This window comes from Apus apus, chromosome Z, assembly GCF_020740795.1.
Source record: "Apus apus isolate bApuApu2 chromosome Z, bApuApu2.pri.cur, whole genome shotgun sequence".
Classification (NCBI taxonomy): domain Eukaryota; kingdom Metazoa; phylum Chordata; class Aves; order Apodiformes; family Apodidae; genus Apus; species Apus apus.
In genome coordinates this window covers 54,683,312-54,710,935 of record NC_067312.1, presented here as the reverse complement: position 1 = coordinate 54,710,935, position 27,624 = coordinate 54,683,312, and the positions used below count along the sequence as shown (strand labels likewise).

Sequence of the window (27,624 nt, the reverse complement as noted above, 5' to 3'; positions counted from 1 at the left end):
AATTTAACTAGTATGGCATGTCATAATGTTGACTGTCTAATCACCAATGTGCTTCTGAGGGTTTGGAATCAACTTTGTTCTACCTGACTTTCTGAGATTTTGTTTAAAGCAGGAAGTGAAAGCTAGTTAGCACTGTAAAAGATGTGCTGCCTGCTCAATGATGCATTTTGCATTGTTCTCTAATATGCTTCAAATACTGAGCTAGAAGTTGTCTCTTAGAGCCAATCCCATTCCTGAAGCAGCCATGTGAAGTTTCTTGTCTCATCAGCATAATTTAGCTGATGTAGCATTAATTCATATTTAAGAGTCACTACTAAATTGTTATACTTACCTCAGTCTAGCCTAAGGTTTCCCAGAAGCTTGCTTGGAGAATTTGTTGAAGGTGGCTGGTCTCTTGCACTACAAAATCTTAGTAACTTAGGGTAACAGAAGTTTTGTTTTGTTAAGTTTTTAATCTTCCTATGAAGATCCCTGCTGTAAGGCTTTGTTTCCTTTCCCTGTTCTGAGTTTAGGTGGTGGTGCACTTGCACTGGGTCAAGAGCAAGATCAAAAAGGAGAAGGATTCAACCCAGCTGAATCTTTTGTGGGCTCGATTAGCCAGCTTAACATTTGGGACCATGTTCTGTCTCCACAGCAGGTAAGTCCTTACTGCAGTGCTGCATGTAGGATGGAACATTTGAAAAGGCATGTTGTTGGCGTATTGGATAGACCTCTGTTCCCACAGAGGTCAGTGGAGACCAGATGAAGCTCTGGCTTAGGATTGGTGAGTTTAGCATAGTAACTACAGTTAGATGTGGTAAAATCAACACTGAAGTCACCTACTATTTTGACTGAGCCTTTCTCTAATATGTAGCTTTGAAAGAGAAAAGAAGGCATACACAGAGGTAGCAGTCCTGTGAGAAGAGGGAGAAAACCCAATGAAATGAGCTCAGGGCTGGTATTACACATTACAGTTCACTCATCCTACTGTGTGGAAGCACCAGGAAAACTTCAGAAGGAAGGCATCAGAATGTCTTGTCAGTGCATGAGACACTGAAAAATCTGAGCTATATAGTCCCAGGAAAAGTCTGAATGGGCAGCATAACTGGGCTACTTTTATTGAGGTACCAAAAGAAAAGGTTAGGCAATAAGCTTTCACAGAGTTAAAAAATTAGTAGAGATCAAAAGTTATCTCCAAGGAGAGTTATCCCTCAAATTTTCTGAGAGACAAGCTTCAGTGCTCAGTTATACTCAGAATTTTTTTCTTTATGTCTAGTTAGGACCTCCCACTTCAGTTTATCACTGCTGTTTCTGTCTCCCACCATGCACTACTGTGAAGAGCCTGACTCTATAGTTAATAACTTCCCCACTGCTGTTAGGAGTCCCCAAAGCTCTCTCAACACTGGACTGAACCGGCCTTGGTCTCAGAGCCTCCTCTCACAAGGCAAATGCTCCAGCCCATCACCTTTTTGATGCCCTCCCCTGAGCTTGCTCCAGCTTGTCAATATATTTCTTGTACTGAGGAGCCCAAAATGGAATGCAGTACTCCAAATGTGGTTTAATAAGCACTGAGAAGCAGGAATAGTCCCATCCTTGATTTTCTGGCCGTGAGCCTTCACACAGCTAAGGATGCTCTTGGTCCTTATTATTGCCAGGGTGCACAGCTGACTGACACTCAGCTTGCTGCCAACCACAGCCTCTAAGTCCTGTTCCACAGAGCTGCTCCCTCTCCAGGTTTTTCCCAGCTTGTATCATTCAGAAGTTTTTCTTTGCCATTTGTTCTTGTTGGATTTCCCATTTTCCCATTCGTTCTTGTCTACAGAAGGTGGAAACAAAAACAGGTAGTCTGGGAGAAGTACAAAGAAGTCTGAACAACCAGGGATCAGGTTAGAAAAGCTAAAGCCCAGATAGAATTAAATCTGGCCAGGGACATCAAGGATAACAAGAAAAACTTCTACAGGTTGGTCAGTGATAAAAGGAAGACTGGGGAAAATGTGGTCCGTCTCCAGAAGGAAACAGGAGACCTTGTCATACAGGATATGGAGAAGGCTGAGGTACTCAAAAACTTTTTTGCCTCAGTCTTCACCGTTGTGGCCTCAGGCCACACCACCCAAGTTGCAGAATGCAAAGGCAGGGATTGGGAGAAGGAAGATCCCCTCACTGTAGAAGAGCAGGTTCAAGACCATCTAAAGAACCTGAAAGTGCACAAGTCCACAGGACCTGATGAGATGCATCCACGGTTCCTGAGGGAACTTGTGGGTGAAGTTGCAAAGCTGCTTTCCATCATATTTGAGAAGTCATGGCAGTCTGGTGAAGTTCCCACTGACCAGAAAAGAAGAAACATGACCCCCATTTTCAAAAAAGGAAAAAAGGAAGACTCGGGGAGCTATAGGCCAGTCAGTCTCACCTCTGTGCCTGGCAAGATCCTCCTGAAGTCTCTGCTAAGGCATATGGAAAATGAGGAGGTGGTTGGTGGCAACAAGCATGGCTTCACCAAGGGTAAATCATGCCTAAAAAATTTGGTGGCCTTTTACGATGGGGTCACAGCATCGGTGAACAAGGAAAGAGCAACTGATATCATCTACCTAGACTTGTGGAAAGCATTTGACACTGTCTCACACAACATCCTGGTCTCTAAATTGGAAAGACGTGGATTCAATGGACAGACCACATTGTAGATAAGGAATTGGCTGGATGGTTGCACTCGTAAGAGTTGTGGTCAATGGCTTGATGTCCAAATGGAAACTACTGACAAGTGGTCTTCCTCAAGGGTCAGTACTGGGACAAGTTGAACATCTTTGTTGGAGACATGGACAGTGGAATTGAGTGCGCCCTCAACAAATTTGTTAGTCACCGTGCGTGGTGGTGTTGAGATGCTGGAAGGAAGGGATGCCATACAGAGGGACCTTGACAGGCTGGAGAAGTGGGCTAATGCTAATCTCATGAAACTCAGTAAGACCATGTGGAAGGTCTGGCACCTGGGTCAGGGCAATCCCAAGCACAATACACGTTGGATGGAGAATAGATTGAGTACAGCCTGAAAGAGAAGGACTTGGAGATGTTGGTCCATGAGAAGCTGAACATGAGCTGGCAATGTGTGCTGGAGCCCAGAAAGCCATCCATGTCCTGGGCTGCATCAAAAGAAGCGTGGCCATCAGGTTAAGGGAGGTGATTCTGCCCCTCCACTCTCTTCTCCTGAGCCCCCACCAGCAGTACTGTGTCCAGTTCTGGAGCCCCAAATGCAAGAAAGACATGGAGCTCTTGGAGCAAGTCTACAGGAGGGCCACAAAGATGGTCAGTGGGCTGGAGCACCTCTGCTGTGGAGACAGGCTGAGAGAGTTGGGGTTGTTCAGCCTGGAGCAGAGAAAGCTCTGTGGAGACTTAGCAGCGTTCCGGGACTGGAAGTGCCTACAGGAAAGCTGCAGCAGGACTTTTTACAAGAACTTGTAGTGATTGGACAAGGGATAAAATGGTTTTAAACTGAGGGGAGATTTAGGTTAGACATTAGGAAGAAATTCTTTAGCATGAGGGTTGTGAAACACTAGAACAGGTTGCTCAGGGAAGCTGAGGATGGTGGATGCCCCCTCCCTGGAAGTGTTCAAGGCCAGGCTGAATGGGGCTTTGAGAAACCTGGTCTAGCAGCAAGTGTTCCTTCCCGTGCAGGGGGGTTGGAACTAGATGATTCTTAAGTTCCATTCCAACCCAAACAACAAATTATTCTATTTCATGAGGTCTGTGTTAGCCCATTTTCCCAGCCTGTCCCTGTGGATGCAGATCTGTTCTTGAGCATATGGACTCAGCCTCCCAGTTTGTTATTATCTGCAAACCTCATGACAGTGTGTTCCATCACCACTTCCAGGTCATTACTATTTCAGTTCTGAAGGTCAGAAGTGATGAAACTCGTGGTAGCACTTGAACAACAAGGACTGATGTTCAAAGTTAGAGGCATTTCTTGTGGAAAAAGTCTTTAGATCAAAAGGTTTTGCTCTTCTCCTGGTGTATTTTTAAGGTTTTAGCACACTTTAGTGGTTTATCACTGTTAGCTATGACTCAAATAAGAAATAATAGAATGAACAAAAAATAGAAGTAAAGCAGAATCTTTGCTTCTAGCACCCATATGTTTCCTCTGCTTCCTCTTCTTTGTGACTTTGGCTTTCTGCTAAGTTCAGAACTACCCAGTGATGTTCTGCTGTTCCTGGATTTTGAGGTCACCAATTGTTGCCTTGCCAAGTCAGATATTTTTTGTTCACTAGTAATTTTAAAGCTGATAAATATACCTATGATTTTACAGGAAACACTGGTGAAGAGGTTAAGTGTGATTTTCTCAGTGCTCACCTGTCTTTAATGACAGGCTTGATTGCATTCCCATTTGCTTTAAATGCAGCACAGTTGAGACAAGGAAGAAAATTCTTCCCTTTGTTTATGGTACCCATGTTACTAATATGAAAAGACAGATGTGAGACCAGACAGTGAGCTGAGCAAAGTAAGCTTCCTATAAATTTTTTACCTCATGCATTTCAGAGTTCACTGTCATTATCTGTTATTATCAGTTTTGTTGTGGCCAGCTGGAACTATTCAGTAAATCTTATCTTCCTATTCTCAGCCATAATGGAAAGCAGGATGCTAAAGCATGTTGCCCAGTGAATAATGTAAAGGTGAAGTCCAGTCTTTAAGATTTTTCTTTGTGTACTTTAGCTGCTCATACGGTTGCACATCAATTTTTTTATAGGTAGACCAACAATCTGGTTGCTTTGTTGCTGCACAGACAGCAGAAGTTCTCTATATGGGACTGTGAGGTCCTTCCTGACCCTCTATTCTCCATCATATGGTTTGGAAGGGCTGATTCACAGACCTGCCTTTCCCACACTGGAAATTTTTCTCTGCAGATTCATTGTGGGCTTTTTGCAGCCCATGGATTAAGCAGTTTATGTGAGTAGGGCAACAAAGCTGATGAAGGGTCTAGAGAAGAAGTCATATGAGGAGCAGCTGAGGGAACTGAGTGTGTTAAGTTTGGAGAAGAAGAGGCTGAGGGGAGACCTCATCACCTTCTAGAACTACCTTAAAGGGGTTGTAGGGAGGTGGATGTTAGCCTGTTTTTAAAGTCAATTACAATAGGACCAGAGGAAATGGCCTGACATTGCACCAAGGAAGGTTTAAATTGGACATTAGGAAGAACTTCTATACTGTAAGAGTGGTCAGGCACTGGAACAGGCTGCCCAGGGAGGTGGTTGAGTCACCATCTCTGGCGGTATTCAAGAAACATGTAGATGTGGCACTTCACTGCATGCTCTAGTGGCCGAGGTTGCGGAGTTTTATTATTAAGTGTGTGTACTTGTTTGTGTTTGTTTGGGGGGTTTTTTGTGTTGATGGTTGGACTCTGTGATCTCAGAGGTCCTTTCTAACCATGACGATTCTGTGATTCTGTGAGTACACACTGTTGAACTGACATCTTTGAAATGGCCTCAGAATAAACAGAACAGGTGGACTCTTCTCCAGCTAAGCTGACTCTAGAAGAGTCTGATCCACCTCCCTGAAGATCAGGGTAGAGGGAATATAAGAGTAATTCAGTCTGAGGTTCATGATGTGCCTCCTCTTCTCATGAAGACTGACAGTATAGCACATTGTTTTTGGTAGCTGATTTAGTTCAATGGAGACTTGACAGAAGCCAGTTACACTTCTGAGAAGAGCAGTTTTCCATCTCTTTGGCTTGAACAGGGCACACTTGTGCTTTCTAACCAGCTAGCTGTGCCCTGAAGCTGTGCTCCATGTATTGTACAGGTAGGTTGGCTGTGCTGATAGGTACACAGCCCACTGGCCTGCTCATCTTTGCTCTTCTTAATTCATTTTTTCATGGTGCTGAAGGAAACATTCCTTTCTCCCTGCCGAGGAATTACTGGAATTACCTTCCAGCACAGAAGAGCCAAAGATTATGAAGTAGTTTCAGTAGCCTAATACTAACGTATTCCTTAATTGAATAACCATCTTTTCTCTGTAGACCATTCCACTCTCTGATATCTTCAACAAAGAGGCAATCCTTAATTATCCCTTTACTGTTTCTTTGTCCTCCTCAGGGCACATGTTGCTTTCAGCAGTTCAGTGGCTGAGATATGATTGTGTCTGTCCTGACATGGAGAAACGTAATGGGGAGCACTGTGCCAATAATACACCTTAGTCCCAGTCACCTTCTGGGACTATGTTGCCTTTCTGTTCCTGGAGTTCAGTTAATAAAGGCAGTGCTGAGTTAATCTAAAGCCCTGCTCTGTCATTTGCAGTTTTAAAACATTTTAATGTAGCAGAAGTCTCCCTGAGCATCCAATGGAACTAGACAGCCTTCTTTTCTACAAATGCTGGGGTTGGGACATCTAAGCAACTTCTAGGAGTCCCCTATGGAATATTTATGCAACATCCCATCGTTAAGGGTCTGACTGCATATTGTTACTATTGCATGTAATTTACACTGGAGTCTGAATAGCTTGAAAGTACTGTGCTATTTGGGGTTCTTGTCCCCAGGTTCCTTCTATTGGTTGCCGGACAGACAAACAATGTTACTATGTTTATTGTATTCTCAAGAGTCACAGTGAAGAAAGAGAAATATTTTTTCCTTATTTATTTTTTTTTCATTAAAATGCAGTACTGAAACAGCTTAAGGATTGATTCCTACTGGCACTTCAGTTTCTTGTAGTAAGAATGCAGAAGAAACCCCTGGTCATGCGGATAGAGGAGTTATGTTTTAAATGTGAAACTTCCATCAAAAATATTTGACCAGATCTTCTCTCAAGATACTTATCTGCTGTTGATCTAAAACTATGATCCTTTTTTTTTCCTATCCTTAGTTTGCTTGTAAAGTTCCAGTTTCAGTATGTGGTTAGTTATGGCCCCCTCCTGCTTTAGTTGAAGTCAGTGACAATATTCCTGCCAGTATTGGCGTGGGTAGCCCTTACCTGCAGTGTTTTCAAGAGCCACACACTAGCCTGGTGCATGAAATGCATAAAACTTTCATCCTGGAAACAACAAATTGTTTTATAAGACTTCTCCTTTTTATGTTTCTGTTCCTTAAACGTGGTGCAGGGCTAGCAGAGTTGGAGGAATGCAGGTCTTCAACATTTAAGTTCCTTTTTCCTCCTATTTGTCATTTTTCTGCAAGTTTTCTCTTCAGGTTGCATTCTCATACCTGCCTTTTTCTGAGACATAAATACATTTTTCTTACATGCTAGCAAATGCAACTGTGTTTCAAAAACTATGTTTTACACTTTGCTTGTATAACAGGGATTCCTTCAGGCATCGCCTCAAGTACATGCTTGTCCACAGGTACATGGTTTATAGGTACAGAATAATCAGTAGTTCAGCCAGAAGCCTCTTGTGCTAGGGAAGATGAACATCACTTAGTTATTTGTTCTACTGTTGCATGCACACATGGAAGGAATATTTTTTTATTCTTTTCCTACATTATCCTTAAACAGCACCTAATCAACTGTTTTAAATCCACAGGTAAAATCTCTGGCTACATCCTGTCCAGAAGAACTCCAAAAAGGAAACGTACTAGCCTGGCCAGATTTCCTGCCAGGAGTTGTTGGAAGAGTGAAGATAGATTACAAGAGTATATTTTGTGCTGGTTAGAACTTTATTTCCTAGAACTCTTTTTTTCTGAACAATATTATACGACTCTTTTGTAAGGTCAAATATGCTAGCTTGCAGCCTTTGCCCTACTAACCTTGAATAAATTATTTTGATTATTTGACAGTTAGAACATTCAGTCCTTCATTCCTCAAATTCCAGGGTTTTGTAACAAAAGTTCATTGGAATCTCTGACAGAGATTTATTGTTTCCTGAACTGAGATGGGGAAAGAGTGAAGATGGTCTTGGGTCAGAAAGAATTTTTTTTCTTGTCTTCTATTATTAAATTAATTGGATTCTATTTAAATACCTACTGCTTCCTCATCTCTTCCCCTAGCGATTCCTTTTCTGATGTTATTTGTTGATGATTCTCAAAACCCTTTGAACCTGAACAGGATGTATCATACATAACACTTCCTAAAGATTTCTCCGGGATAAACTTATACACAATCAAACACTCAGATAACAAATATATTCACAGCACATAGCTGTATCTCTCACTGTATGCATATATTTTGTTCACAGACTGTCCATCTTTGCAAGGATCCATACCCCATCTACGAGCTTCTTCTGCTGATGTAAAGCCAGGGTCAAAAGTGAGCCTGTCCTGTGACCCAGGCTTCCAGATAGTGGGAAACTCTGTTCAACACTGCCTTAACCTCGGACAGTGGACACGGCCTTTTCCCCGCTGTGAAAGTGAGTTGTCTTAATGGTCTGGCAGGATTAGCAAACCTAGCAACCCTATCACTGTCCATGGCTTGTTTATCCCTGAAGCTATGGAGTATTTGAATCCATCCATGTCACAGCATATACACATATACTTAAAACAAAACTCATACTTTTTTGAGCAGGAACTACACCACAATTGGGTTCTGCCACCTTTTTCAGTCAGTTTCTAATGCCAATGACAGAAATTAGTCTATTTGGATCAGCAATACGATTTGCCAGGCTTTGCTTTCCAGTAGCACCTAGTCTCAGACCCATACTGTAACTTCTGAGGAGTAATGTGGTAGCTAGTTTTCTCAGTGAAGGAAAATAACAGAAAGCCCCATGGAGGCAAACTTACTTTTCTGTTTTCCTTAAAACTCACCACAGATCATTTATTATCAGGAGAAATGTTCTGTAACTTGAAGGGCATCTGGTCATATCTTGGTCACAGATGTCTCTTCCAGAGATAGCAGAATAGCAGGAGCTGGAAAGTCCCATCCAGTCTCAGATTGACAGGCATCCACAAAACAAGACCCTCTACCAGACCTGGAATCAGTTAGCTACCTGGAGAAAAGTGTGGGCCCACTTGCACACAGGATTCCACAGTTGCAAAGAAATCTCCAGTGGTACCTCTCATGTAGAATGATTTTGAAGGTGATCTGTGTCTGCTCTGTTAAGGTCTGTGTCTTCTTTTCACTCATGTTGCAGGAATCAGCTGCGGAGTGCCTCCACCTTTAGAAAATGGATTTTATTCAGCTGAGGACTTTTTTGCTGGCAGTATTGTTACCTATCACTGCAACAATGGCTACTATTTGTTGGGTGACTCCAGGATGTTGTGCCTAGACAATGGGAGCTGGAGCAGCATTTCACCATCTTGCCTTGGTGAGATGTGCTGGCAATCTTGTGCTTCTCCTGTGCCCTTGGGTTTAGGTGGAATTTCATTCTGAAATTGTGAAGGCTGACCAGAGTCTCAGAAATGACACTCCAAAATACTCAAACTTCTGAAATACTGTGCTCAGCATTATATGAAACTAAGACTACATTCTGGGACCTTACTCTGTCAGTCCTTTTGTATGCCCAACACCCTATACATAAGAAGCCTCTTTCCTTCCAGGTGCATTGAAGTCTGGAGTCCTTGCATTCTCTGCTTCTGACCTGTGCTTTTCCTTATGCTCCAGGATGCTGTCAGTGTCCCATACTCTCTGACCAGGTTTTTTTACATGTTTCACACGTGGAAATTGAAATGTTTAATATCAAATTTACTTATTTGAAGATGGTTGATGCTGCACAGGATTTCTATTTTAGCAGAGGGATACCAAAAATACTGCATAACACAATACAAATAAAAGCAAGTTACTGTTAGGCAGTGATTGCAATACACAGTTCAATCACCCTACCAATGTGTTTCCCCTTACCAGTCTCTATAATACGCTCACCGTCATGACACTGGGCATCCCCAGAGGCTGGGCATGAATACATGGATTCAAGCCAGCTCAAGCCACTAATTGGTTTTTATGTTGGCCTGAGCTGTGTATTCAGTTCCCCTCATGTTGGTCTGGCTAACTGGGGTAGACATTCACACTCTTTAAGGAGCTCTGGAAAAGGGTTTACAACACCAGTTGATCCATCCGACTGTTAACAGCGGTTTACCTAAAACAAAGACCATCTTCCAGTCACCTTTTGTTGAGCCAGCTTCTTTGTAATAGCAGCGGTCAGTCACTCCCCACATATTTCACTGAGCTTCATGGACAGATCATCTTTGCCCATCTCCCAGGAGCCTTCTTCCATTTGGGGGGGGTTTATTTATCAGTCACACATGTCTGTCAGCAAGTACCTGCAGCACTGAGAGGACTTGGAGTGCACTTATCAACACAATTCACATAGTTGCCACACCATGACTTACTTCCTGATCAGCTGAGTCTGATGTACCAGATGCAGCTGCAGGAGCTGAAAGGAGAGACAGACCAGCATTGTACTGACTACAGTGTACTAGATGTGACTCTTCTTGTAGGGCAATATCTCCAGGAGCTTTCTGCTGGAGTAGTCCACTCATTATTTGTACTTGGATTGTTGTTGTCTTCATCATGCCTAACATGGAAGTTGTGGGGTAGCAACCTGGCAAGATTTCTGTTTGATGTGACTCACAATTTTATGTAAGTGTAGCACATAATTTTTTCAGTCAAGAAAAGCAAAAATAAAGCAAACAGTCTTTTAATTCTGCCAAAATTCACTTTGGAGTAGGTTACATCTGGTTTCATAGCTTACCTCATTTCTCAGGACTCCTTCAGAACCTCCGAACAGACTGACCAGTCTGTTGCTCCTCTCTTTGCTTTTCTTCTTTGCACTTGCACCAAGATCTGAAGATGAACAGGCTCAGGGTAGATGCCACAGGGCTGTCCAAATAGTTCAATGTCAGTCAAGCAGGACTCATGATGTCAGAAAGGAGAAGCCTGGCACCTCACCCTCCTGCTTGCCTTCTCATAAAGCAGAGTAGACCAAGGGGAAGATGAAAACAAGTGGCTTTGAAACCCTGCCCACACTTTACCTTTCTGGTTTACACTCCAGGCAGGTGCTAACAAAACCTGGTACACCTGTGCCTTGGGGCATTCCTTTAGCTCTGTTAGGGATCTGATTCATAGTATCCTTCCATTCTGCTTGCCTTACAAGACATTACAGGACCAGCAGTCATTCCAGTTCTGCTGTGGTAGCACTTTACATTCTCCTGGTGCTTGTGTATTTGGCAGCTGTTCTGATTTTAATGTGCCGTTTTCATCCTACATGTCAGGAAGAAACTCTTTTTCATAACATGGTTGTCTTCTTTCATGCTGGCCAGACTCATTCAGGAGTGAAGAATAAACACACCAATTCAGTAAATTGTTGATTGTTTTTATCCAAGTTGGGTTTTTTGCCTGGAAATGGGCAAAGAACTCCAGCTATATGTCTGTATGGTATACCTAGTTCAACAGCTGTCCTGTAGCAGGACTTTTAAATGGAGCTGTCTTTTTCTGTCTAACAGTCTGATTTATGCAAGGAGTAATTCCTGATGCCAGCATTTTTAAATTAGATACTTTGACACTGACCCTTTGCAATTTATGACTCATTTACATACCAAGAACACTTTTTCAAAATCAGTCAGGATTTGAAAGCTGATTGGAAGTATTCTGGAGTGAGGGATTTTTTAAATTATTATTTATTTTTCAGTACCAAGCTACATGGAGTATAAATCATCAGTTGGCATTTCTAGGCACTCCTGTCATATAAAATATAAATATGACATAGTTTGAACAAATTTTTGCTTTTCTGGCAACTGCAGGCACTTCTTGTTCATGCTGTAATGTAATTCTGATCACCAAAGATGAGGCTCTAATAGTGATTTGTGTTCAGAGTGTTTCCCTTCTTGGCTAAGTTTTCCTGTCTTATAGGTGGGAAGTTTGAGATATAGAGCATTTCCCAAGAAAGTGCTTGATGCAGAAGTCCTTCTTCAAAGTGTCAGTCCAAACTAGTAGTAACATCACATGAGTTACAATGTCTGTTATTCAATAGTTGAAAACTAGGTACTATTTGAGGTCAATAGGATTTGTCTCTGATTTTCTTATGTTACACAATATTGTATAGTCTATTATATAGAAATCATAAATATTAACTTACATGTTTTTACTAGTGCTTCAAAAATGTGATTGAAGTAGGAGTGATTTTTAATTGTACTATTTAAAGCCATTCCTTTTGACAGTTAGTGAGACAGAAATTTAAAGCAGATGCTTATTAGAAATACCACCCTGGAGACATCTATTTTGTGTTTCTTTTTTGTAGATGTTGATGAGTGCGCTGTTGGATCAGATTGTGATGGGCATGCCTCTTGTCTCAACACAAATGGATCCTATGTTTGTACTTGCATCCCTCCTTATACAGGAGATGGTAAAAAATGTGCAGGTATGGGAAAGAAAAGCATAAGGCTAGCCTTTCCAAGGTTCTGTACAGGTCTGTATCCTTCCTCCCACTGTGGAAGACAATTGCAAGTAATGGATGTCTAGGGAGGTACAGGGCGGGCATGTTCTCATCTCCAGATCACTTTGGCGTGATTGCAGCTGTGATGAAGTGTCTCCTTTTGCTTGCTGAGTGCTCGTCTCTCCCTGTGGAGACAGCTATCATGCGGATTCTACTCTAAGGCAGACACTAATGCAAAATCCTCATGCACGTGGAGCACATGCTTCAGCAGAAGACTGGGAAAGCTGCATGCCACAAGGCATCACTTCTCAGAGCAGATCTGTGCAGTTAAGAAATATTTGAATACAGGCATATCAGTAGGGCTTGAGCTGTCTGTGGAAACATTAGGCAAAGTAAGTTTCCATGAAGGTAGCACTGGCATAGTTTGGAATAAAAGGTACATGAGCCATATTCAGGCTGGACACGCTGGAATGGTTTTTCCCTCACAGAGGGAAAAAAGACTGTGAGATGTGATTGCTTCTGACAGTGAATGCAAACTCAGCTACAGAGGGCTCTTTCATATTAAGATTATCTTAATTGCCTGAGTCTGCATGAGTGCCTGTCACTTACACAGAGGACAGAGAAAAGCTGGTAAGGCTGTAAACTTCTTCTGAGTGTGTTCCAGGTGCTCTGCCTCCCTACATTCAGTAAATGCTTAAGGGCATCTTCTGCAACTGGTTTATAAAACCTGGTACTTAGTTATGTTACTGGTAGTTTCTTTGTTCCTCCTCAGAACCGGTGAAGTGCCGTAACCCAGGAAATCCAGAGTATGGCCGCTTACATGGGAACACTTACAGTGTTGGCAGTGAAGTAACATTCTCCTGTGAAGAAGGGTTTCAACTGACAGGAGTGACTAAACTTAAGTGCATGGAGTCCGGGGAGTGGAATCATCCAATACCATATTGTGAAGGTGTTGTTCCTGGGGAGAATGCATATTGTAGTATGTGTTGTTAGAGAGGTGGAAGGGGAAAAGTAGTGTGGGGCCTTTAGGGGCCATGACAGCTAATGAAGCTTGTCCTAGCAGACCTGAGTCCAGTGTTGAAGTCTCTCTTGTCTAAAGAGTTGTATGCAACAGTTGAAGCTTCTCCAACAGCTGTCATATTCGTAGTGCTACTGTCGTAGGCAGATTCTCTGAAGTGTCAAATGTGTAGACTCATTTTAATGCAAGCATTAGGAATGTCTTTCGTCTCAACCTAGCCTCCCATTTTTAAGTAACTTGTGAGAGCTTAATGTCTTAAAGATCTGCAACTGTGTTTCGGTGGATAAAAAGCAACCAGAGGACAGGCTATTGCATGTACATATACATGGTATAATTGCAGAAACTGTTTCTTTAGAAAACCAGAACTAATGAGGTGAAGCAACAAGGTAGAATGAAGGGATGACAAAGACATTGAAAAAAAAAAACAGTTACTTTGTCCACAGGGAGGGGTGGATATAGAGTCTGCTTGGCAGTCGAGCATGTGATTTGTAGAGCAGGTCCAACTACCTATTTCCAGTTAGTCCAGTTTCTCAGTAAGGCGAAGTCAGATAGAGCCCTAAATGTCAGTTATAGCTTAGTCCAGAACTCAGTGTTACCTAGGGCTTTACAGCTCTTCAAAGCTATTTAGAGAAAGCAAAGCAAATCCTGATTTTCTGTTCTTTTTTATTTGTGTTCTATCAACCTCTCTTGTGATCTTGTCTTTTAAAAGCTGTATCCTGTGGTGGTCCAGTTATTCCAGAGAACAGTGCCATTTTGGGTTCAAATTTTACATACCGCAGTAAAGTGATGTACAGGTAGGAGTTCAGTAAGTTTAAAGTGCTATATTAATGATAGATTGAGAACTGTCAACAAATGAGAGAATGGCTGAATGGAGAGAGTGCTTGAAATGAAGGAAAGGAGCAAGATGAGATTAATGGAAAGATATTTGGTTATAGCTGTGGCTATTCACTAGCAGAACTGAATGTTTACTTCAGTATTACCTCTCTATGCCCTGCAGAAGAAAATGGTGTATGCTGGTGTAGAATAAGAGAGAAAAGGGGTGACTGACTACCTTGTGTGTCAAAGGCTCTGTGTTTGATAGCACTTCTTTTCTTCTAACTCAGATGCAATGATGGATACAACTTAGTGGGTGTAAAGGAAATTGTGTGCCTTGCTAGTGGAGTTTGGAATCATCCCCCCCCCTCGTGTGAAACGGTGACTTGTCCTACCCCACAGGATATCAGCAATGGAAAATACACACTCACTGGCACAACCTACCTTTCCTCTGTGTCGTATGCCTGTGACAATGGATACAGGTAAATGCAGGAACTTCCCTGATGCAAATGTGGGCACAATGTTTGCTAGAAGGTCTAACTTTCATATGAAAGAGACAAAGCTGGCATCATTGCTCAGAAAGGTAAAATGCTAAAACAGAATTTTAATTTACTTAAATCTTGAAGGTACTTTCTGTATTTCATCCTAAATTGGAGCAGTTCAAGACCATTCAGAATTTGCTCTATACGTACTGAGAGACATACTTTGAACATTCGGAAAATTAGTTAGAATTATGTTTTAAAGTTCTCATTCATCGTTGAATTTTATCACACCCTTACAGCTTTAGCACATACCCAGTATTATTTTTGCTATCGTTTTACAATGCCTTTGATGAAAGAACCTGCTGGAAGGTACTAATTTACTCCTTGAACTCTGTGTAGTACTTATTTATTGTAGGCTTTTATTCTGTTTTACATTTGTAAGCTATAAGATTTAAAACACATTTTTAATATGCCTCAATTAAAATGTAATACAGTATTCCTGTATCCAAGGTTGTGGCATTAAGTGCAAGTGTCTACTTCTCCTGTTATGAGCTTGTACCTCTAGCAAATTTATTCTGATATAAGCAGGCTCATATGGACCTATTTAGGTCCATTTTTTTTCTGTATTTTACTGCTGCAAGCATTCCCTTGTAAAGATGGAGTCAGGTAGGTAAGGTATATTCATTTGGTGAGAAGAATGTTTTAAGCAATATAATACAAACTGATACCTGAGCTGCAGTCCGATGTAGTGTTAAGTTGTAAATCCACAGTGTGGGCTTACCTATACCCCAGTAAACTAGGCAGGGTTTTTAACAATGTCAGTGAGGCTTTTTACCATGGATTTAGGTCATATAGGCAGAAAATGCTGCATCTTTCCCTTTCTCTGTCTAGCATAGCTTCATGAGAGAAGTCCTCTCTCATTTGGTCACCACTTCATTAGCCCCTGAGCTCATTTCAGTCAACTAAGCATGGGGTTCTAATATTATTTGAGACTAAACTGTAAGATATCAGGCACACCTCTGTAGGGCTCTCAGATATTATATGGGACCCTACTGGGAATCCATAGCAGCTGACAGAGCAGCTGGAGGCCAGGGGATTCACCTGGGGCATCTCAGGATGGTGTTGCATACCTCTCTTCAGACAACTGAGTCACACCTTTTGTGCCAATGCATTGCTCTTTCCTCAGCCAAGGAAACTAAGAAATATCATCAATTTTATGTGGTCATTCACTCAAGCAAAGTTCTTTACCTCCGGGAGGAATGGAATGCCTTTTCCTAAACAAACCTTTACTGGAGCATTTCCTTCATTCTTCTGAGTGAATTAATCCTTGAGTGCATCACGTCGCAGTCTGAGACCTAGTTGTTAGTCTCAAAATTGGCATGGTGTTAATGAAATAGAAGTAAATCTTTAGGCTTAAATAAATATTTAATCACCCCATGACTTTCTTTTGTGGCTCAAAGATGGGCAAAGCCACAGCAGAAGTTATGTGTGTCTGCATGATGCGTTCAGGCCCCACATGAATTCCACCAGCTCTCTCCAAAGTAATTTCAAGAGCAGCTTTTTTTGCAGTATCAGCAGTGCAGAGGGTGAGATTCTGGTCTCTGCTGAAGTCAGTGAGAGACTCCCCTTGGTTTCATCTAGGGCAGGAAGTCAGTGAGAAGCAAAGCACCTCTTTCCCTCTCAGTTCCTCACCTGGACTGAAATGACAACCTTAATAATGATCTTTGTATCTCAGTCTTCAGGGACCTTCCATACTAGTCTGCGCATCTTCAGGGAACTGGAACGGCACACCTCCAGCTTGCAGCATTGTCTCTTGTGGATCCCCTCCTACCATCAAAGATGCCGTCATAAATGGAAATAACTTTACTTTTGGAAACACAGTCTCTTACAAGTGTAAAGAAGGGTATGTAGACAAGCACTACTGGACTAACAGAAGAGTAAAACTGGTGCACTGCTTTATAAGCACCGCAAGCATTGTAAATGGGATAAGATAGCAGCATTTGAAGAGGGTCACAGCTGTCCGTAACAGTGAATAGAGTGGATCATATTAAATGTTGGCACGTAATAAGGTCTTTTTCTGGAGTGCAGTTTTGAGGCTTTGAAAACAAATCCTGCAAACAAGACAAAACACTTTAACAGATGTTGGCATCAAAATCTGAACTAACACTGTCCAGCCTTCGGTTGAAAAGAATCACTGGGAACTTTGCAGTAGTTACTGTTTCTTGCTTTCTATGAGAGGAAGATAGTCACAGGTACTGTGACTATACAGTTGCATGTTTAAGCAGCAGGGTTTTAAGTAGGATGGTGAGCAGCATGGAGTAGTGCCTGTTACTGTATCCCAGAGGCAGATTACAGAAATACTACTACATTAACAGTAATTATGTACTAGAATTTATTTGTGGGGTTTTTTTTCTTTTTTTCTACTCAACATTCTTTTTTTAATTGGATTTTATAACAATTTTTACACTGCCTTTTTAGGAAGAAGTTAAAAAACTGCCAGGTGCATTACTGGCAAGAGCATCTCTGTATAGCTCGCTAAAGGGTTTATCATTGCTTGCAAGTGTGAAAATAGATTGATAGGGCCAATATAGGAATGTAAAAGGCCTTTATGAGCTTTTAATCTCTTTCTTCTCTATTCAGTGCTGCTAAAGGGGAATAATTTTTTAGTGGAGTAGTTTCTTTGAGGATTATATGGACTCTTGCAGCACAATACTACGTTTGTTGTAGTTTCAACCAAAATGGAAGTTCAGAAATGGTAATTAGATGGATAGATGACAGAGAAGCAGTAAACACAAAGTGTGCTAGTATATCCCTCAATGTGATATCTCACCCATGGGCATGAAGGCTTTAAGATTTTCCTTCCAAAGTCAATCATAGCATTTGTAAATCCTGTTTTTCCAGGGTGCTAGCAAGCAAGGTTGTACTGCAGGGGCTTGAGAAAACTGTAGGTAGCATCTGACAATGCTTATGTGTTTGACTTCCTATGTGATTTCTTATCCACAGCTACACATTAGTTGGCCCTGCAGCCATAGAGTGCTTAGCCAGTGGCAAGTGGAGTGTGAGCCACCAGCAGTGCCTGGCAGTATCCTGTGATGAACCACCCCATGTGGAAAATGCATCACCAGAGAGTGGCCACCGCCTCTTTGGTGATATAGCTTATTACTTCTGCTCAGATGGCTACAGCCTGGCTGATAACTCTCAGCTGCTTTGCAATGCAGAAGGGAAGTGGGTGCCTCCAGAGGGCAGGGAAATGCCCCACTGCGTAGCTGATTTCTGTGAAAATCCATCCACCGTCTCATACAGCATACTGGAGTCCATTAGTAAAGCCAGGTTTGCAGCTGGCTCCATTGTGAGCTTCAAGTGCATGGAAGGCTTTGTTCTGAACACTTCAGCCAAGATCGAGTGCCTTCGAGGAGGGCAGTGGAATCCTTCTCCTTTGAGCATCCAGTGCATCCCTGTTCGCTGTGGAGAGCCTCCCCACATCAGCAATGGCTATGCCAGTGGGGCCAACTACAGCTTCGGAGCAGTGGTGGCTTACAGCTGCAACAAGGGATTCTACATCAAGGGAGAGAAGAAGCGGACCTGTGAGGCCACTGGCAACTGGAGTGGCAGTTTGCCTACATGCCACCCAGTGTCCTGTGGAGAACCACCGCAGCTTGAGAATGGCTTTTTTAAGGTACAAAATGAGTTTTCTCGTCTGCCTGGTACCACAGCAAACTGAACATGTCTTCACAATTGCTGCTATTGGGATTTTCTTGCTTCTGTTTTGCTCTTCCGTTAAAATTAAGGAAGCACATGACTGGATGTAATAAGCAAAGGCAGAAACGGGCGAATTTGCAGCAGAATCGTGTCTGGAAAAACATGGACACTTCCATAGGATTTCCTATCTTAAAGTGGGTTTTCTGACTAAAGATGACATATGACAATCAATTTATTTCCTTAATGTCTTACTAGTCATTTGTGTGGTCCATGGGTGGCTTTCCAGTGCCATCTGGAGACATTTGTAGTACTGTTGACAGTTCACAAGCCTTTTTTTTTTCACTGCTAGGAAAAAAAACCCTGATTTCTAAAAGATAAATCACCATGGGATAATTTATCTCCTTTCAATGCAAACATACCTTTTTACTAAAAGCAGAACTTCTGTTTCCTTATCAAATCAAGTTGAAGCAATGTCTGAAGTTAAAAATATCCCTGTGGCTGCCCAAATCTGTAACAAGTATTTAACTCATGTTGTGCTTTGATGCACAAGGGTAATATTGTGGTAAGGAAGTTAAAAAACACTTTTGTAAATATTTAACTTTAAATTTTTAAAGCATTTTTCTTCTGAACATCCCCTCCTCCTTTCTTAAATCTAGTCACTAGCAGTCTGCATTTGCTAAAAATAGTGAGGACAGGGTTCGCATGCAAGTTCCAACATGGGCTTCCAGCAGTAATAGCAACAATTTCTGTTCAGACTCCCACACAGATATATCCTCTAATTAATGCGTTATACTCTGTGTTGTCTTCCTTAGGTAGGATCACTCCTCTAGGTATTCCTCCCAGTTAGAGACATTTTTTAATTCCTCAGAGTTCAGCCTGCAACTTTGAGGGACGCCTCAGCTGCCAGCCCAAGGCCCTGCAGCTGCATGTCTGGCACTTAAACATCTCCTAGCAGTAGTACATCTGAAGACTTCAGCCTTCAATATGCCTGTAAGCTAAATAATCACAAAAACAATAGGCTATTTCATGGCATCTTCTCCTGACCTATTTCTTTTCTGTCTTCCTGTCTACACATCTTTTTGGCCACACAGGTCAGTAAGGGGTAAAGCAGAGAAAGTATTTTCTAAGTTTTGCCTTGTAAGACTTGAATTTTCTGGTTTTGATGGTGTTCTCAGCTTTCCTGACAGCAGAGTGCATTGCTTCAGGCAAGACATTCTGTTTCTGTTAATTGCATTAGTGGGTAGCTGGGATTCAGCTAGAACCTAAACCAAGGGAGCACAATAAATTATACTAACCTCCTATTACCCAAATCTTGCAGCTTCACTTCATGTCCCCATCTTACCTGTTTTACAGGAAACTGGACACTTCTTTGAGGACCAGGCAAATTATCAGTGTTACTCTGGCTACCAGCTGGTTGGGAGCTCAGTGTTCATCTGCCAAGCCAATCGGCAGTGGTACAGTGAATCACCTCCTTACTGTGCTCCTCTCAGCTGTGGAAAACCACCACCCATCCAGCATGGCTACTCCAAGGGAGAAGCTTTTGATATGGGCTCCAAAGTTGAGTTTTTCTGTGATGAAGGCTACGAGCTGACTGGAGATGTTTCTTGGACATGTCAGAAGTCTGGGAAGTGGAACAAAAAGCAAAGCCCAAAGTGTGTGCCAACCAAATGTCCAGAACCACCCTTGGCAGAAAACCAGCTGGTCTTGAGAGAAGTGACTTACCAAGTCGGTGTTGTACAGTTCTCCTGCAAGGAGGGTTTCGTTTTGCATGGCTCCTCTGTACTAAAATGCTTGCCCTCTCAACAGTGGAATGATTCCTTTCCCTTCTGCAAAGTTGTACAGTGTCCTGCACCTCCATACATCCCCTTTGGTGATCCCTTGACTTCATCCCTTCACTTTGGTAGCACTGTGAAATACATCTGTGTGGATGGGTTTTTACTGAAGGGTGAGTCTACCATCAGATGCCAAGCTGATGGCTCATGGAGCTTGCCTTTGCCAGAATGTATTCCTGTGGAGTGCCCCCAACCAGAAGAAATTCAGAATGGCATTGTTGATGTGCAAGGCCTCACCTTCCTTAGCACAGCCCTCTATACATGTAAACCAGGCTTCGAATTGGTGGGGAACACGACTATCCTCTGTGGAGAAGATGGCCAGTGGCTTGGAGGAAGGCCAGCTTGCAAACCTATTCAATGCCAAAGGCCAAAGAAGATCCTCAATGGCAAATACTCATTCACAAACTTCCATTATGGTCAGACTGTTAGGTATTCCTGTGACAGAGGCTTTGAGCTCCAAGGGGAGGAAACACTGAGATGCTTAGAGACAGGGGAGTGGAGTACAGAAGTTCCATCCTGCAAAGCCATAAATTGCCAGCCTCCTCAGCCCATCGAGAATGGCTTTGTGGAGGGTGCAGATTATAGCTATGGGGCCATGGTCATTTACAGCTGTGTGCCAGGCTTCCAGCTGTCTGGCCTTGCCATGCAGACCTGTGAAGAATCGGGCTGGTCTAGCTCCACACCAGCCTGCCTCCCAACAGATTGTGGCCTGCCTCCTCACATTGACTTTGGAGAGTACCTGCAAGTGAGACATGGGGAAAGACGTTCTGACCAGGAAAGTGTTACAGAGCATCCCTCCCTTTCGCATACTTTACTGGCTGATAGTTTGAAAGACTTCAAAAGTTCCTCGAAGGAGGACAGTGCAATGCAGCTCACCACTTTCTTATTTGGAACTATCATTTTATACAGATGTTATTCAGGCTATGAGCTGATGGGAAACCCTGTTTTAGCTTGCCAAGAAGATGGGGTGTGGAATGGCACTGCCCCTGCCTGTGTTTCAATAGAGTGCACCTTGCTGTCACCCCCCAAGAATGGTTTTTTACATTTCACTGAGAACACACTGGGTAGCATAGTCCAGTACACCTGTAAGCCAGGGTTCACACTTGTTGGCTCTGACACACGACTGTGTTTGCCAAGTCGGCAGTGGAGTAACACAGCTCCATACTGCGTAGCAATAACGTGTAACTCACCTCCCCGGCTTATGAATGGAAATATAAGAGGGGAAAACTACACATATGGAAGTGTTGTCTACTACGAGTGTGATCCTGGATACCAGTTAAATGGCCCCACAGAGAGAAGATGCCAAGAGAACCAGAAATGGGATGGCAGTGAACCAATTTGCATTCCTGTTTCCTGCAGCCCGCCACCAGTTTTGGAGAATGGTCAAGTGACTGGAGACGAGTACACATTCCAGAGACATACAGAGTACAGCTGCAACGAGGGTTTCCTGTTAGATGGGGACAGGACTAGAGTGTGCCTTGCAAATGGAAGCTGGAGTGGAATTGCTCCAGTTTGCAAAGCTGTGACCTGCCCTCTGCCACTGCCTCTTCCCAATGGGAGAATTAGTGGCTCAGATTTTGGCTTTAAGAAAGAAGTGCACTATCACTGTGACAAAGGATATAGCCTGCAAGGAGTGTCTACGCTTACCTGTCAGAGTGATGGTACCTGGAATTCAGAAGCTCCACACTGTGAGCCAGTCATTTGTGGACCTCCTGAAGACATCTCCCATGGCTTTCTCAATGGCTCAGGCTTTGCCTATGGGGAATTTGCCCAGTATGTATGCTTCCCTGGTTATGAGCTGCATGGCAATCCTTTACGGCAATGTTTGTCCAATGGCTCCTGGAGTGGAAGCCTTCCATCTTGCCTACCCTGTCTGTGTCCTACACCACAGATTCAGAATGGGGTGGTTCGTGGTACAAATTTCAACTGTGGGCAAAGTGTCCAGTTTGAATGCCTGGAGGGCTTCAAACTGCTAGGGCCTTCTGAAATCTCCTGTGTGGCAGCAGGCAAGTGGAGTTCTGGGTTTCCTCACTGTGGGCAGATTTCCTGCGGCTCTCCACCCATCATCTCCAATGCATTTATCAATGGGAGCAGCTCTGCAGATGAGAACACCATTATCTATACCTGCTTGACAGGTTTTGTCATGCAAGGGAGTCCAGAACTGACTTGTGTGGAGACTGGTGTCTGGAAGAAGCCATATCCTAACTGTGAGCTGTTAAGCTGTGGCCCACCACCTTCTGTCCCAAATGCAGAGGTTCTTGGGAACACTTACACCTATGGGAGCAAGGTCCAGTACAGGTAAGAATGTTGCTGCCATTCTGTTTCCATAAAATCTCTGAAGGAATGAAAATGGAAGGTTTATGCACTCTCAGTGCAGGTTTTTAAAAGACCTTGAAGAAAAGTTACACCCTATCACATGCTCAGATTGACAAAGCCCACATTCCCATACACATATAAAGTATTACTTGGACTACTGTCAAAACTCCAGCAAGGGATTTCAGCCTGGTAGGCTGCACTTCTCCACTACCTTTAGTTCCCATTCCTTTTTTTGCATTCGTCTTCTCCTCTTCTGAAACACTGGTCTTGACAGTCAGGTTTCCTGAGCAGGTGACAGCAACAGTCAGCAGGCTGTGCAAGTTTTCTCCCCTTTTGACACCCCATTTACATCTTACAGCTGTTTCAGGTGCCTGTTGTAATACAGAAGGGCTGATCTCCCTCTTGTCCCATTTTCTATACAGCAGCTCTGCACTGTCAGCAAGTGTCGCTGATGCAAAGTTACTCCTTTGTCAGGTATTGGAGGGGTTTTTCTTCATTTCCTGAAGTATGCATGCACACTGTACATGTCTTTTTTCAAGGTGAGGAGTTCCTTGGCAGAAGGGTAGATGGATTTTTTGTCAGTAAAAGCAAATAATAGTATGGGACAGAACTGGGAAATGGCACATATATTAATTTAATACTGTCAGTCGTTTCCATGTGTGTCTGCCTTTCTACATGTGCAAGTCAGTTGAGTTGTTCTTGGTGAAGCACCATGTGAAACTGAATGAATCAGCCTTAGATATCTAAGCAAATGGCCTGTGGTCAGCCTGTGGCTTGGCTTGTTCTTGGAAGAAGGTGAGATCATCTTGAGAATTGCTTGGCACTCACGCACTGTTTATGTAACCTAACCCCTCCTTGCAAAGGGAAGGGCAGTGCAGGAAATGCTCTGAAGTGTTTGTTCAGTACCCTCCAAGCACTACAGTCACCAACTGACTTTCCACTGTGGTGCTGCAGCAGCATGAAGCAGCTGGAAATGAAGTCTGAAGCTTCTAGCTTTTGCAACAGAATAAACTCAGTGCAGGCATGCTCCTTACAGGATTACCTTGAAACAGCAGAGAAAGCCTAAGGTGTGCTTATGAACAACTAATAGTGAAAACCGACTGTATGACTTTTTAATTTCTTGCTGTGTCTCTATGGTCAGATCTTCATGCTGTGTTGCAGATGCCTGGAAGGATACACAATGATGACAGAGATGGATGTATGCATTTGCCAGGAAGACGGACAGTGGTCTCCTCAAAGTATTTCATGTTGCCCCAAAAAGTGTCCCCTTCCAGGAAATATCACCCGTGTAATCATCCCTGGGGACAACTTCACAATGAACACAAACATTACTTTGTCATGCATAGAAGGCTATACTCTGGAGGGAGCAAGCACATCTACATGCAAGGTATAGTTATTTGCACTATTTTATTGTGCTCACTTTGCTGAATTCAAGAGTGCTCCTCCTTAGCCTTTGGCCCTTTTGCACACAATGAAAAAACCTAGCACAGTAATTCTCTTAGTCATGGCACCAGCTGCATATATTTCTGTCACATCTTGTCACGTTCTGTTTGTACATGTGCCCACAACTGATGTTTTCCAATCTGAAGTAAAAGCAGCTATGCAGATTACACTTGGATTTGGTATAATGGGGTTTTTTTAGGGTAGATATCAACTTTATGCAGCTCTAGAATGTGTCCATTTATTTTGAATGTGCAAATGGAAAATATGATGGTTGTTCTCTTCAGCAACTTACTTATGTATGCTTATGTAAATGATGTTCCTTCTATAACTGGGTCCATGCTGGCTTCAGATTTTCATTGTTGACTGAGGAAGATATTTAAAACTAATGAGCTTCCTATAAGACCAGAATATTAGTTCTTGTCCTGTTACTGTGAAATTTCAGAAGTTGTGCTTCAGAATGCTAAATGTAATCTGGTATCTAGAATAATGAAGTGGCAAATACTCAATATTTGGATGTACGTGCTGTGTAAGCTTATGGTATGCTGTTATCCCTGTACTCTGAAGCAGCATTGTGGACACTGGCCTATTCTGCCATGCCAAAGAATTATTGATCTGGTAGCAAAAGTGTGAAGTTGATTTTATGGGAAACAGACAGTAAATCTTGATAGCATGGATTGTACTGATGTAAGAAGAAAACTGTAGTGATCACTCTAAATATGACTCTCAGGATTAAATTTATATTCACTGCGCTTTCAAGGTGAAGTTGGATACCTGATTCAATTTTGCATGTGTCTCAACTTATATCCAGAAGCATAATGAGAAAAAACAGATTATAACAGCTGCAGTGGTACATTAGCTGAAGGGTTGTGACTTTTCCAAGTCTGTCACTGGCCTTCTGAGATAAATCATCTCTTTTGCAACTTTGAATTTTGAGGGCAGGACCCATGAGGGCACTTGGCATCCAAAGGCATAGTTCTTCAGTTCTTGACTCTCAGACTGGAATCTGAGTTAGGTAGTAAGCTTCCTGTATCTGTGTGTGTAACCTTCTTGGAGAGGAAGGTCTCTGAGAGGATATATGGTGGATTTCTGAGATTGTGGGCCAAGGCATGTCCAAGGTGTGTCTTGTGGATCTGGACCTTTGTCTGCCTGGGACTTCAGATAAGAGTAGCCTTTTTATGGCTGACCCATAAGAGTAATGCTCTTATGGCTATTACCACTTATAGTAAAGATAATGACATGAAAAGAATAGCTTTTAAAATGGAAGACCATGTAGCCTTGGGGAATTTCAGCTTTTGTGCTGTGCGTTTTGATTCATGTTCCTAAAAGGTCTTGATCCTTTCAATGTGTGGTTGTGAAAATTTCATTGCATTACTGTAATTGCCTTCCTGAAAGGAGTTCAAATGCAAAAAATTAATGTTCACTATATCCACTAGACATGAAAATTATGTGATCTATCTGACAATGGTTGAGAGCGGTACAGGGTTCCTGCTTTTGGGCTTTTGTTTTCAGTTGTCTCCTAGCCTTTAGAGTCAGCTTCAAGCCTGGCTTCTTCCTTTCCACACTGCTGTCAGGCAGTCCTGATCCAGAAATGCCTGTCCCTAGGAGGCAAGCATGACACTGGGGGGGAGATATCTGCAGAGCCAAGGACTGACTGTCACTGTGAAGCTTTAGCTGGGAATAGTATTAACAGCAAAACAGCAATTGCCCCCCAGCTGTAGGGGAAAGGGAAAAGCATCGGCTCAAGGCCCACCCACAACTTTAAGCTAAGGATTAAAAAAAACAACCAAACAAACAAAAAAAACCACAACCCACTAACAAACCACAAACAAACAAACAAAACACCAAACCACACAAACCATGGCTGTATCTACCAGCACGTGAAGACCCAGACGACTTCTCATGAGCAAGCAGCTGCCACCGCAGCTGTGTACAGCACTGCCCTCATGGATTACCGTGCTGAGGTGTTGGAGCTGGTGGTGAAATGTGTCCAAGGGTCTGAAAGTGGAGTGGATCACACCCTGTCACCTGCAGCTCACTATCCATGGAGATTTGGAGGTGGAGCTCCCTTGTCAAAGCCAACCCCACACATTCACAAGTCACTCACTGGAAAAAGAGACAGCAAAAATGGCATAGGAAGGTGAGGAAGGTGGACTGGGCCTCCTCCCCATTGTACCTGGGACAGCAGAAAGAGGGCAGATACACCAAATTTGTTTTAAGAGAACCATTTATTTAAAGGAATACTCAAATGGAAGAGCATAGGCTGTAGAGGGGACAAAGTGGGGGCATTAGGGTGACAATGTGACAGGAGGGTGTGGGATGTGGGCCTACAAGAAAGCTGAGGAGGGACTTTTTACTAGGACATATAGTGAGAGGACAAGGGGTAATGAATTAAAACTTGAAAAGGGGAGATGTAGATTAGACATTAGCAGAAATTCTTCGCCATGAAGGTGGTGAGGCACTGGAACAGGTTGCCAGAGAAGTTGTGGATGGCCCCTCCCTGGAAATGTTCAAGACCAGGTTGGATGGGACTCAGAGCAACCTGATCTAGTGGAAGGTGTCCCTGCCCATGCAGGGGGGTTGGATCTAGATGATCTTTAAGGTCCCTTCCAACCCAAACCATTCTATGATTCTGTGATTCTGTGTCCTGCAAAATACAGTATGATTGCTCCAGTAAGAGCAGTTACTGGATTTCCATGTGTAGATTATCAGAACTATAAATCATGTATTTCTTCTTCAAATAAAAACCAGTGCTGCCCTTTAGAAAAGCATTCCTTCTATAACATTTCAGGGAATAAATCATGCCTTAGACTTTTTAAAATTATGTCAAAGATTTCTAATGATTGTGCGCAGAGCTCTTTTTCTCCAGAATAACGGGCAGCACACATTTTAAACCACTGTGCAGCTGCAGAAATTTGAATCCTCTGTATGTTAAAGAGCGAACATCCTCATAAATTGTGCTAGCAACCTCTTGTTGCATTAGCTGTGGACAACCTTGACTTAAGCTTGTCTGTACATATAAGAAAAGCTAAGCATGTGTTTTTGCAGAATCAGCACTTCAGAAGTAAAGGTTTTCCCCTGATTTTGCTGCTTCAGAAGTCTGTGGAACTAGGAGTAGGTATTTGATGAGTGTCTCTTCAGTTTTCAGACTTCCCTTAGAGGGTCTGGAAAGGCAGCTGAAGCACTTAGTCATGGTGTTAGACATTCAGCCAGGAAAGATGTAAAGAATGTAGAATCAGGCAGCTGTAGTTTTCGCTCTTCTGCTGATGTGTTCCCTGAGCTATTAGGTGACCTTGTACAAGTGAACTTGCTTTTCCAAGCTTCTGTTTTCCCATTTACTTTTTGTTGCTTCTGTCTTGTAAGTCTAAGATGAATATTCCTGTCGAAGCTGAGCTCCAGCCTATGTTGACATCTTAAAAGTGTTACTTTAATCACTGAATTTCATAAAGGACTGCACAGGTAATATTACATTAACCACATCTGTGCACCCACAGGCATTTAATATTTCTATGATTCTCCTTACTTTTTTGTTTAGAAATTAATTAGGCTTGTAAAGTGGTGCCTTCACACTTTTAATCACGTTTATTTTTCAGGAAAGTGGTATTTGGGTGCCACCGTTTTCTGATGACATCTGCATTCCTGTGTCCTGTGGGACCCCAGAGACTCCAGAGCATGGATTTGTGGTTGGCAGTAAATACAATTACAATGACGTGGTTCTTTATAAATGTGATTCTGGCTATGATTTACAAGTAAGCAAGCTCAAATCTCCAGCACAGTA

General features: G+C 42.7%; 1 protein-coding gene across 1 annotated transcript in view; it reads left to right on the top strand.

The window, feature by feature from the left end:
* Window positions 1-27,624, top strand: part of SVEP1 (sushi, von Willebrand factor type A, EGF and pentraxin domain containing 1) — a 132,385-nt gene that overhangs the window by 81,170 nt on the left and 23,591 nt on the right. The window contains exons 28-40 of the mRNA XM_051643182.1: window positions 513-637; window positions 7,468-7,591; window positions 8,119-8,289; window positions 9,010-9,183; window positions 12,112-12,231; window positions 13,019-13,195; window positions 13,974-14,058; window positions 14,368-14,559; window positions 16,295-16,462; window positions 17,563-18,235; window positions 19,612-22,388; window positions 23,568-23,793; window positions 27,440-27,595. Coding sequence (XP_051499142.1) covers window positions 513-637; window positions 7,468-7,591; window positions 8,119-8,289; window positions 9,010-9,183; window positions 12,112-12,231; window positions 13,019-13,195; window positions 13,974-14,058; window positions 14,368-14,559; window positions 16,295-16,462; window positions 17,563-18,235; window positions 19,612-22,388; window positions 23,568-23,793; window positions 27,440-27,595 — 5,168 coding nt within the window. The remainder of the gene's footprint in view (window positions 1-512; window positions 638-7,467; window positions 7,592-8,118; window positions 8,290-9,009; window positions 9,184-12,111; window positions 12,232-13,018; window positions 13,196-13,973; window positions 14,059-14,367; window positions 14,560-16,294; window positions 16,463-17,562; window positions 18,236-19,611; window positions 22,389-23,567; window positions 23,794-27,439; window positions 27,596-27,624) is intronic.